Below are 13,573 nucleotides of genomic sequence, written 5' to 3'. Positions count from 1 at the left end.
CTCGCTCTTCTCACAAGGTAGGCTATTTGTGGTCAAGTAAGTTTCACTCAATAACAAAAAATGTGCCTTGATCACTTCCATGCCTTCACACAATTTAAAACAATTATTGGATTTAACATAACACAAACGAGTTAAACAATGAAAGCCGGTCTCCTTGCATATGTACAAACATTTGAGGTTTCCTCACTTTAGGCTAGTACTACGTGGTTCACAAACAAATAAATTATTGTAAAGAACTAAATGAAATGAAATTTGTGCAAAGTACTCGTTCCATATTCGAGTAAAAACCTAGAAAAACTGGAAACTTGTACCTTGGCTTTGCGCTTTAATCACAACTATGAATTGTTATCAATCATCTGAGATTTGAAATTAAGCAAGAGTGATACGCAAGAAACTTCCATAATTTTTAAAGTAAAACCAAATGAAGTACTCGAAACATGCTAACACATTATTATTCTACAAAATAAAATTAAACCATACTAATATAAATACGAACTTAATAATACTAATTAAAACGAAATAAAAGTTACCAAACATCAATAACCGAAATACTTAACAAAGTAGCAAAATACGAGTACATGTGCTAAAAATAAAAACCAACAGAATATTGTTCACAAAGTAGCAAAAGACAAAAGAAATAACAACTAAGGAAGACAGCAAGAATTGACTGAAAGCTTGATAAAAAAAAATCATTCAAAAAGAACTAGCTTTCAAGTCTTTTCTTCCTCCTCAAGACTGCATGTCATCATCATCTGACCCATGAGGGGTTGAAGTAGCACTTGGCACATTTGCCGGATCATCATCATCACCTAAATCTTCCTCCATGTTCAAATCCTCATGACCTCTAAAGTCTCCACCCCCTCCAAAAGGCTTTGGCGTGTCCTCAGGCCAATTTGCATATTCTTGAAAAGCTGGAGGTGCCATGAATTGTGCCATAATCTCTGGAGGGTATCCATGCTGCTGCTGCATAATGTATTGAGATTGCTGAAAGTACAAGTTCTCCCGATGAATGGCCGACATCATGTTATAATTGAGCACATTATTCTCATGTTGCCATTGAACATAGCTAGCAAAATCAAATCCAGCTGCTGGTGGGAATGGAAAAGGTCCATCTTGAGGCTCGGATTGTGCGGGAGGTGCCCTTGAGGATGAGGCTTGCGTACCCTTACCCTTAGCTTTCTTTGATTCACCCATGATGTAACGGGCGATGAAAGTGTCATTGATTGGGTTCTTGATCTCCTCATGAAAATCAACGGGCATCCGCATGTGGGTGTCTTTGATCAACCCCATGATTAGCCCCGGAAATGAGAGACGGGTTTTTGGTTCCCCATGGCCTTGCAGCACCACCTTTCTCAGTTGCCAAGCAATAGTTCGTGCTATATCCACCTTGATGCCTTTAAGAATGTAAAATATTAAAGGGCAGACATCAATGGTGCAATCAAGCATATGACTATTAGGCTTGACATTGTGAAGGATGAATCGAAACATCAGTTTGGCTTGTGGTTTCATCTTTTTATATTGGGCAATGTGTTCTCTACCCGCATCACTTTTATCATAGGTTTCCCCCTCTAGCATTATGAACTTTTTTATCTCATCATGGACATTGTCAAGGAGAAAGTGACCTAGATTTTGTTTGTTATGGAAATCATCAATTCCATTTTCAGCTTCAACATCTAGGTCGAAAGGATTTCCTAGGAAAGTATTGATGGCATCACGATCAAACTTAATGGTTCTACCCCTCACAAAAGTTTCAAAGGTAAATGGATCGGTTTGGGGGTTAAGAGGAAGGGCATTGGCGTAAAACTCACGTACCAACTCTTGGTTGATTCTGGTTATGGGGCTTAGGAGTCTAGCCCACCCTTGGTCAAGAAAAAGTTTATGAAAGTGGCCATACGGTCCCTCGGGTTTAATGTCAACAACTCTCTCCATCCACAATGATTGTTTAAGCAAGGTGTTGTATCTGTTTTGGTGGTACCTAGACCTAAATCTCTCCTGATCATAGGACTGGTTTTGGGTTGGTGGTTGAGATACGGATGACTCGCCTTGCTTTCTTTTACCGGTGTTAATTCTTTTGGGTGCCATGCCTGCAAAACAACCAGAAAAATACCATACAACATAGAATATACAATTAATACCAGTATGGAACAAAATTTACACAAATGCAGGCTGAATCACAGAAACATGCAGCAAGTCCTGCTGCAACTCGCAGTTGCGAGCAGATGCACTCGCAGTTGCGAGCTCAGGCTGCTACTCGCAGATGCGAGTTGGTTTACTCGCAGATGCGAGTTGCCCAGAAATTGGCACAACTCAATCCTTTCAAAATTTGTTTCAGTTTCATGATGTTCTAACCCTAAGTACAGCATTTTCGACCCTAGTATTGACAAAGAGAAGAGCAAAATCATGCATTAAGCTTGAAATTCGAATTGATCCACAAAAAACCCTAATTTTATTTGAACTTTTTACAAAAGGGGGTGAATCAAAAATTGTGGATGCAAGTGCAAGGCAAGTGAATATTTGAATGATTCTTGCTCTTCTCAAACAAATGGGTATCATATTTACAGAGTAAGAATCAACAGAATTCTTCTAACCTAGGGTTTGAAACATGCAAAGAATGATAACAGAGAAGAAACAAACAAACCTGATTGTTTAGTAATACAAGTGCAGAAATGAAAATGGGATGCAATTGACTTGGATTGACTTGAATGACTCCTTGAAGCTTAAGGGTTTGTGTTTCACGTGAGTTCAACAAAGGAAGGGAGAAAATTTTGTGATTTGTTTGATGAGAGAGAAAGCAAAACCGAAAAATGAGATAAAAATGATGATAATGGGAGTTTAATGTGAGATAATGGAAGTTGGTGACCTTGGGTTTCGTAACTGCCCAAAACTGCAGCCACTCGCAGGTGCGAGTAGCTTTACTCGCAGATGCGAGTGTTTTGGTAGTCAACGCAGTCAAACCCATTCAGCTCGCAATTGCGAGCTGTTTTACTCGCAGTTGCGAGTACTTTTGGTTCAAACTTTTGCTCTCTGTTTGGATTCTGTTTTTGGATGGTGTAATGCATGCACATGACTCTAATATCTAATTATGCATTTAAAACAATAAATAGACTTACAAAATTGGGTTGCCTCCCAACAAGCGCTTGTTTAACGTCGTTAGCTCGACGCCTTTTTCGTTAGGGCGGCCAAAATGAAACGGACAATACATCATCCTTTGTACTCCTTTGCTTTGGGAGGAATTCCATGAACTTTAAGAACAGATGATGTGGAGTCCATGACCTCCTTAACATTGGTTTGAACAAGGTGCAAATTTCATCAATGATTCGATCGATTTCAACCTTGTTCATCTTCTTCCCTCTTGTTACCATTAAATCTTCCTTGATTAGTAACCGTTCCTTTTTCTCAACCACCATTGCTTCTTCAATATCAACAGTTGTAACTACCTCATTGTGAACAACAATTTCTTCAACAATCTCTCCGACTCTCTCTAACATGTTTGGATTATTTTCTTGTTCTCTAAGAGTGGATTGATTGTTGGCTTGATTATCCATGATTTGTGCTTGAATCAACCCAATTTGAAGTGATAAAGTCTTCAATCTTTGGTTGGTATCTTGCATGTTTATCATGGATTGTTGCATGAAGATATTCAAAGTATTTTCAATCACCGAATATCTCTTATCTTCATAAGAATGTTGCTGATACTGTAGATAGGATTCATACTCGGGTGGAGTATAGAAATTGAAGTAACCATGATCAGCCATGATTTTGGCTAGGTAGTGATCCTAAAATGGAAACAACTAACAAGAAACTTTTCTTTGTTTATCAACAAGGGGTTAGCACAAACAACGATCAAATAAAGAAAACTATTTACGGATTATATACAAATACTTAAAACGATAAATCAATCGTTCTATCTATGATAACTAAACACCATTCCCCGGCAACGGCGCCATTTTGATGAAGTTTAATTGCATCAAAAACAAGATAAGTATTTGTGTATCGTCTCCACAGGGAATAGTGCGTTATCAATGACAGTTTAACATCGATTATCATTCAAAGTATTAAGAGTACTTGTTTGTTTGAATTTAAATGTATCTAGCTAAACTAATTGCAAAAAGTAAAAGTTGAGATAAATAAGGATTGAAACTTGTTAGGAGTAGCGTTCCTTAACCAAGCGTCACACGTAACCTAATGATCCATACGAATTCTAGCTTCATAAGCAACATTATCACAATCAATTCTAAACTATCCTTCGTGTCCAAAGTGATATAATTATTTCTAAGTTATCGTTTAAACATTCGTGTCCAAATCCCTTAAACGATAACAAAGTCGATCGAATAATCTAATCGACCGTGTCCAGCCTGGTTAAGTTATACGAAAGCATTTAGCTCTTGATTATGGTGATTATCACAAGATTAACAAAGATGTCAAGTAAGTTAACCTAAGATATATTGCTATTCTAGCTCAAGATTCAAGAGTTTGTGTCCAAAGCATCTTGAATCTCCTTGAAAGCATTAACACAAGAATAACAACAATATTGAATATAAATTGCTAGAAACATATTTTGCAAGATCAAAAGATTACATGTTAAGCAAAGATCAAGTACCTCTCATCCCAACAAAGGGGATTTAGCTACTCATCATCATGGAAGCCATGCAAGGATGGATTGAAAAGGAAGGATTCATTACACTTGTGATGTCTCAACAAAGTAGTAAGATCCAACTTCCAAAACCAATCTCACTCAATGAAGAACTACCTTACTTCTCTCTATGAAAATATCTAAACTAAAACCTAAGAGAAGCTAAGAAAATATCAAGCTAAGATATGACAAGATTGGATCCAAAGAGTAGCAAGTGGCTATATAAAGACTTCTGCCCTGCCTGAACTCGCAGATGCGAGCTACATCACTCGCAGATGCGAGTTGCTTGCCTGGACCAATGATACGCTGCCACGTCATAACTGAGGGGATCAAACCGCCCTAACTCGCAGTTGCGAGTAAGGGAGCTCGCAGTTGCGAGTTGCTCGCATTGGCACTCGCAGATGCGAGTTTGGGTGCGAGCTGCTTGCTTCCTGGATCAGCTTCTGCCCAAATAGTACTTTTTCATGATTTTGCTTCTTTGATCAATGTCTTGGGCTAATTCCTGCACAAAAGGATAGAGTAATGATAAGTAAAGCGTAATAAGGCATTTAACGCTTATTTCTCGGCTTTTCCTTCAATTACTTGCAAAGCAAGCAACAAAAAGTGCTTAAAATATAACATGAAATTAACACTTTTTAGCACTTATCAAACTCTCCCCAATTCATTAAGTTTATCTCAACCCCAGGATTTCCATAGAAGCGATGTTTGATGCCTGGTTAAATTAGAGTATCATATCCAAGTTATGGGCCATCCAGTTCTACTTAACCCCAATTCATTAAGTTTATCTCAACCCCAGGATTTCCATAGAAGCGATGTTTGATGCCTGGTTAAATTATGCTTTTGGAAAATGTAATTTTAGACTTGTTCAAATTATGCCCCCTAGTTGAGTTTCGTTTTGGATATGTAATATTTAAGAACATGGAATGTATGACTTATGACTTGTTAATGCTCTATAGTTGGGTTGTTTTTACCTATGTAATATTCCTGCACTTGTAGTGTAATGACTGAATCTAGACTTATTTGATGGTATAATCAAGGATCAAATTGTTATTTATTAACATAAAATTTTTTGTGTCTATTTACTTTTTTACTTTGTTCTGCACATATATGCACCAAGGATCACATTGACATCTGTTTAAATAATTCAAGGATTTATTTGATGGTATTTTTATATAATGTAGGGATCGATTTGATACTTAAGCAAATAATTTAAGGACTAATTTGATGAAAATATTTCGACAGAAAGGTAGCACTCATTCATCTTCAACCTCTTTTCATTACAACATTACACACCTGGTACAATACAGTAGCATGTTAAACAACTCAAACAAACAAATCATGACTATCAAATACTTAATACTTTATCAACCTAAGCTCACATTTTGGGACACCAATATTCAAGTACTCTCACATCACCATTAAACATAGAGCTTGAAGATGAATACCGACTTTGATAACTGTTTTTGCCCATATGTCCGCCACCCATCATTTCAGATTCAACCTGAACACCAAAGCTTGAAGAAATTTTGGGGATTTCTGGATTTCGGATTTAAAAAAAAATTCGAGAATTTTGGACTCTAGATGACAAATTGTAAAATTAGGGTTTTAATTTTATAGATTTGGTGAAGAAAGAGCCGTTGTATAACGATCATTTTTCTGCAAATCAGGGTTCCAATTTTCTGCAAATCAATCACTTTTGTCCTTGGAAATTTTGTAACTTTCGGCCAAATTGGTCTCTACTTGTGTGGCATGGCAAGCCTTGTGAGAGGTTAACAGAACTTGTCAGCACTGTTAACATCTCAACTTGACGGAGGGACTAATTTGATTAACATTTAACAACTTCAAGGATTGATGTGATATTTCAACAAATTGAAGGACGAATTTAGCAGGTCCTTGCAAATTCATGGACAAATTTAGACATTTACTCAATTATAATTTACCTTTAAGTTTTGTAAAAAAAAAAAAAAAGTACCTTATCTTTTTCTCTCTCTTTATCAAAGTGTGTATTATCAATGTCGATCGAGAGGATGTGTGGGAGGAACGACCGCAAGGTCCCAAATTCTAGGGGTAGGAAACAAGGAATAATTTCTTTTTCCTTTGTGTGTTCTAAAATAAAAAAGCATAGGCTTCGGTTACGAAACACTAACAAAAAACTCAATGAAATTCATCTATTAAAAAGTCATGTTAAATTAATTTTTTCAAGTCTCAACTTGATTTTTTTAATGACTAATAAGGTTTTTGAGGGATGACTAATAAGATTAGTAATTAGTTGTTAAATTAATATTTATTCGTTTGTCCTATATAATTTATTATCGAGTTTCAAGTGTTCTTTATTTGACTTTATGGGATAGTTTGCCAAACATTTTGAATTTAACTAAATTAGTTGAATATATAAGTTCATCTTATCATAGATTTTTTTTGTATTAACTATTTTTTCCGTCTCTGTAGAAAAACCTACTTAAAAGGATTGATCAAAAGTGGAAGATTTTCTCTAAGGCTTTGTTTGCGAGTTTGGAGGGGAGGGGAAGGAAAGGCTTTGTGGAGTGGAAAATATGAGGAAAAATGGAGAAATCTTTCAGAAAATTTAAAAGAGTAGTTTTTTAGAGAATGATAAATTAATGCATATGATTACTATATTTTTAATTTTAAAAATAATATAACAACATAAATTAAATTTGAAAAGTTCATATAAACCCTTCAAAACCCCTCAACCCTCCTCCAATACAATTTTTTAGTTCCCCCAAATGAGGAGGGTTTAGTATTATGAAGAAAAGTTAACCCTCCAAAGCCCTCCCCTCCCATTTTCCTCTATTTCTTCTACTTGTTCATTCCTTTTTTCCCAAACATTCCCCTCCCTTCCCCTCCAAACTCGCAAACAAAGCCTAAATCTCTTTATATCAGTTTGTTTTTCCATGTTGATATTTCTCTATTGTGAAATCTATGTTGATATTTCTCTATTGTGAAATCTGAAATCTATTTGGTGTTGGGAAAGTTGTCAACATGATTCTCTTTAAAAGAATTCAGATTTGATTCTTGGACCGTTTTGGGAGTGACATATAACGCTCAACTATGTGTAATAAATGAATGGTATCTGTGAGATTCTGGAATGCTATCAAAATTTACATTTTGAGGCTTGAAAATTGGAAATTGTGGCAACGGGACTAATAATCACAAACGTATACCTGAATTTGTCTGACTTGATGGGAAAAATCGGCCTTAATTTTATGCGAATTTAAGTTTCCTTAATATTCAAAGTCAAGAGCAAGGTGGTAACAAGGATGTTGTTGAAAAAACTCGGCCTTAACTTTATGTGAATTTAAGTTGTCCTTAACTTTAAGGCACTTCTACCGTTGCAAAATACACCCTCCGGTCACTATTATAAGCAAAATTTTGCATTTTAGATACATTCAATTAATGATGTATATGGTCTTTATTATAGACTACATACATCATTTAATTAATGAATCTAAAATACAAAGTTTTACTTATAATAGTGACCAGATGGTGTAATTACTCATTTTAACCCCAAACAAATATTATGAGTATTGTTTTAGGGGAAATATTATGAGTAATTATTTTCAGACGTAGAAGCACCTTATTCCACGTAACCTTGAAAAAAGATTGGAATTTGATGTTCCGTGAGCACAATTGGTCAGTGGGGGTGGGGACAATGTGTTATATGCCGGGTCGATATTCAAATCCCGAAAATCTCATTTATTCATTTTAAAAGATGAATTTTAATTATTGTACTACTTGACAAAAAATACGTGGGACTTGACTCGTTGAAAATATTATTGTATGCTGTAATTTTAGATCAGAACCCTCTTCTCCTAAATTTTATGTGACAAATAAAACAAGAGTTTTAATTTTTTTTATTATAAAAGAATGCATTTCATTTAAAATAAGAGTATCACTTAAATAAAAAAAAATTAAAATAAGAGTAGAGATACAAAATATAATTTAAATGAAAATACGGAAACTAATTAACATGACATGGAGCTACCCTAGTTAAACAATGAGCAACTTTGTTGACTTGTCTTCTAATAAACCTCACATTAGAGATTGCTAAATCAGAAGAACCTAGACACCGACAATTATTAATAATTGATGCAAAATCCGAGACACCGAGTGTACGACCACAGATACTATCAACCACCACCTTAGTATCCATCTTAAAATCCACTTTAGACAACCGAAGAGCAGACAACGGTCCGGACACCTCTCCATTAAATTAAAAATTATGATTTTTTTAAAAAAAAAAATACTATGTAAGATATTGTGAAAAGTTTTGACTGTTAAACAAATATTTAGAAATTTATAGTAAAATATATGTAGAAAATATAATGTATTTTTTCCTTAGACGAGAAGAACATGATTGTAAGGTTTTGACTGTTAAACAAATATTTAGAAATTTATAGTAAAATATATGTAGAAAATATAATGTATTTTTTCCTTAGACGAGAAGAACATGATTGTAAGATCAGTGAATTTTTCACCCAATATCTGAAAGATTGCTGTTTACACTTCAAACAATGCTGAGAAACACCAGTAAATAACATTTTTAACCCCGAATTTCATCGGCAGTTAACTGTCGTCGGTTAAAACTCATCGTCAGTTAATTGCTGAAGAAGTTATATTGGTATTTCCCTAGTGTTTCCTGACGATTGTGGGCTTTGTTGATGAGCCGTGATTGTGGGCAACTTGCGACTATGGGCTGAGTTGTGTAGCCGTACAAGTAAAGACATAGTGCAACGAAGTTATGGGTCTGATATTCATATTCAACACAGGCAATGGAACTTACCAAACCCCCTTTTACTTGCCAATAATAATAGTTATATTTTTGAAAATGACAATTAGTTATATTTTTGGTTTAAATGTAAGAATTTTGAAAATGACAATTAGTTATATTTTTGGTTTAAATGAGATTTTTTTTTCGTATAACTATATAGACTAATATCTCAAACTAGGTAGGACTACAATGGACTATTAAGCTCTTCAAAAAAATTAATTAATGTTAATAAGTTCTCATCGTTGAATTTAAATCTAGAATAATATATTGTTAAACTGAAAAAATATATGAACCATCTCATTCAAGCGCTCATGAATATTTAGTCATTTAAATATCATTAGTTAATATAGTCATATTTTAAATTTAAACCACTATTTTAAATGTTATATATTTATCTTAATGCGTGTAAGAGAGATTTCAAAGTAATTTTAAAAATTTGATATTTGTCTTAAAGAATCAACGTTGAGTTTTTTAAATTATGGCATGTCACTTTAATTTTGGCAGAAACTATGATTTTGACAAAAACTATGCTCAAGTGCTTCATCAAATTCACGATTTTGTTTTGTATATCAAGTGTGAGTTAGAAGTGTCACATTGAATAAAAAAGTTGATGTTGAATAATATATATGTGAGATGACTCATATAACTAATGCATTAAGCATTTTGACAAAGATGCCGTGTCTAATACCTGTGTGTTTGCTCAAGTTCAATGTGTTGATTTGTTTAAAACTTCTCTAGAAGTCCCACGAGTGGTGTCGTAGCATGTTTGACTTGTAACGAGGACAATCTGATCACACTTGAGGAAGAGAATGTTAACATGTCAAGTCTCATAAAATTTCGCATTAGATGAAAGAGTTTATGTTGATCAACATATAAAATGAAAGTACTCATACAGCTAATGTCTTAAGGTTTTGGACGAAAATATAATATCTATCACTTGTGTGGTTGTTCTAATCGAATGTGTTGATCTACATGGTTTCACCATAGTTTCATCAAGCTTATTGGATTCCAATCATGCACGAATGTTTTTTTTTAATTGATTTTGATAGATATATTTTGACAGAGTAACTAATTAAATTGGTTAAGGTTCTTCAATGAAGAGATTAAATAATTCTTCATAAACTTATCTAAATGACTCGATCCTAAAGAGTAAAATCAGGTAGTCTTAAACAATTCTGTGATCATGTTCTAATCTTAAATAATTGAATCCCCATTAAAAAGAAAGTGTCAAATTATTGAACCCCCTAAACCTCATTAATTTAGGGTCGTGGGTTGATGTATAAAGTTCATTTGTTTATTTTTGTTGGTTAATCTTAGTTTAATCTAAAATCCCCACCTCACACCTTGTACTTCAAGTTCTTGTTTTTCTTTTTTTGCAGGTTAATCTTTTTTTGTAAGACAACAAAAAAAAAAGTTAGGCTTATAAGGGTCACTTATTTTATTATTAGTTTTAGTTTGATTCTTAAGTTTTTATATTTTCCTTTTGATCATTTGTAAAAAATAAAAAATAAGGCTAATGAACTCAATTGAAAATTTTAAAATTTACATATAATTAAACTAAAACAAAAACATATGATAAGGAACCAAACATTATCATGTCAAACCAATCTACAAGCACATGCAAAAAAAGTATAATATTTATTATCAATTTTTTAAATAACAATATTGTATTTCTTAAAGTATAATATGTTCATGTTCCCGTAAGCATAACTCAGTTGGCAGGGACATGCATCATTATATGCAAGGGTTTGTGTTCGAATCCCGAACACCCTATTTATTCACCTTAAAAAATGTGAATTCTAGCCATTAGACATGCATCATTATATGCTTAGGTGTTTTTAACTGGTGTTTGTTTTTTAACAAAGAATTTGATTCAAAATATAATTTTGGCCTCCTCCTTCCTTTACCACAATGGACAATGTGAGGTTTATTTCAATGTTTCATGAAACTCCAACAAGCTCCACATTGCTTGAAATTGAACATCCTAAGTTTTCATTATTTAAACATGAAATCATCGTTCAAAAAGAATAATCAATCATACTCAATTTTAAAAAGTATATACTTCAATTCAAGATAAATAACTTCAGGAATTTACAAATGCCAAAAATCAGGTGGAAAAAAGTAACACAACTTTCATGTTGATTGTTGGCTTCTCCAAAGAATCTTTAGCCATGCATCAACATAATCTTACAACACATCTTGCACCATTGCCAACCCATTATTCATATCTCTAGCTCAAACCAAAAAGTTTTGGCACCGATTGTTGTGGATTCCAATGATCAATCATTAGTCCAAGAGCTCATATCTCTGGCCAAAACACAAAATTATACTAATTGTTGTGGATTCCGAAGAGCGTTTTCAACAATAGACAAATGATGCAGGACCATTGAGAGATTGAGGCACCACATATCCATATAAAATCTTATTTTGACGAGTCACCTTTTTTATATATTCAACATTTTGTTCATTCATAGTCGATATGGAACCACTATCCACACTTGAATACTAATGATTTCACTCTCGAGTTTGAATATGCCACATCACTATACTTAAATCCAAACACCAATTTCCTACTCTCGCTCCCACACCAAGCCGAACCAAGACACTAATACACTTGTTGTGGAGTTCAGGTAGGTCGGGAGCAACAACGAACTAAAAACTCATGCCTAACAAGAGACCGAGACACCACATCTTCATCCAAATCATGAAGACATTGGAAATATGGATCACCTCTCTTATTTATTCAACACTAAACATGTTCATAGTTGATCTCGTACTACCATTCACACTTGCATGCCAATATAATCTACAACACATCTATGCTTGAAATTCATTAAAAAATTTAAGATGGACGACTTTTCCATCTTTAAGTAGAAGTTCAAAGTTATTTATGTCTTTACGACCAAGGCACTAAATCGACACATTTAGTTCAACAAAAATAAGAGAAAACGAATATAAGTTAAGTTTTGAAGTATTAAAATTCATTTTCCTTATTTTTGTTGATCCAACACTAATTGGATCATTGTCTCAGATGGTAAGGAAGAGTCATATCGTGAACTTATACTTACATAGACCGACATCGATTGTTGTTAGGGTTTCAAATGAACTTGAATCAATCCTACAAAATACCAGACACTTTACCACCGACCATTCAAACTATGCTATCAATTCCAAACTCAAACATCCAAATTAAACTTGGGCCTCTATTCTATGGTTGGATAAGCAATTTCAGCTCTCTCCTAAATCTATAAAAACATAAATATAAAAACCCTATTATTTACCTTGACTCTATATATTAAACTATGCAAATAATCTTCTCCTTTTATTAACAGAAAAAAGTGAGCCTCTTAATAATGTAATATAAGTTTTTCGATACATACAACAATACAAAAACCAAATAGTCAACAACAAAGAAAAAACAATAAGAATCTAATAACAGAAACAGAGGAATGAAAACCAAAATTCATTTCCTCCAAATACATTAGCAACTTAAGTGCTTTTTTCTTCTTCTTCCTTATCTTCCTCTTTTAAGTGATTTCTCAGCAACTTCAATTTCCTCTAAAATCCTCACTCTTCTCTTAGCAGGAATAGGAGCAGTTGGACCAAAACTAATATAATGACCTGAAACAGCATTGAGTGCAGAGTACATATCTCTAAAAGAAGCTCTTGCAAGAAGTGCTTTTTCTCTTCTATATTTAGCAACCCATGAGTTTGAAGTGTCTCTTAGTTCAGCAACTGCAGTGGCTACATTTGGATCATTCTTGTCCATTGTTATGGTTGTTCTTACCTTGCTTATAACCTCCTCTGTTTCTTTCACGTACTCTTCATCTGATGCTGCTAATGCAGGGGTGACTTGAGATAGAAATGTGGTGGTGAGGATGGTAGCTGTGGTGGAGAGGAACTCACGGCGGCGGGAGGGTATTGTGGTGGTGGTGGTTGGAGTTAAGGTGGCTGAGATGGTGGTGAGTTTGGTTTTGATGGGTGGGAGGGATTTGGGTGTGGAGGTGGGAGTGATGAGTGTTGGTGAAGCCATGGTGGTGTGAGAGAGAGTGGGAGAGATTTTGTGTTGTGTTGATAATAGAGGAAGATGTATTGGTTTTTTGCCACATGGCCTTATCGTCTTATCTTTGATTTTGGTTTTTGGATGACAA

At 34.3% G+C, this 13,573-nt stretch overlaps 1 protein-coding gene across 1 annotated transcript; it reads right to left on the bottom strand.

The window, feature by feature from the left end:
• Positions 1-12,717: 12,717 nt before the first annotated feature.
• On the bottom strand, positions 12,718-13,463 carry PSB27 (photosystem II family protein). Its single transcript, XM_085746432.1, has one exon. The coding sequence runs from the start codon at positions 13,453-13,455 to the stop codon at positions 12,937-12,939; it is 519 nt and encodes a 172-aa protein (XP_085602558.1). The 5' UTR covers positions 13,456-13,463; the 3' UTR covers positions 12,718-12,936.
• Between the last annotated feature and the right edge of the window lie 110 nt (positions 13,464-13,573).

Source organism: Medicago sativa, chromosome 2, assembly GCF_051527215.1.
Source record: "Medicago sativa cultivar Bolivia chromosome 2, Bolivia_mono, whole genome shotgun sequence".
Classification (NCBI taxonomy): domain Eukaryota; kingdom Viridiplantae; phylum Streptophyta; class Magnoliopsida; order Fabales; family Fabaceae; genus Medicago; species Medicago sativa.
Note: the sequence above shows the minus strand (reverse complement) of the source record. Positions and strands in the feature narration are given on the sequence as shown.

Bases quoted from the DNA above. Each gene is read 5' to 3' on its own strand.
- PSB27 (XM_085746432.1), bottom strand. From the start codon at position 13,455: ATGGCTTCACCAACACTCATCACTCCCACCTCCACACCCAAATCCCTC.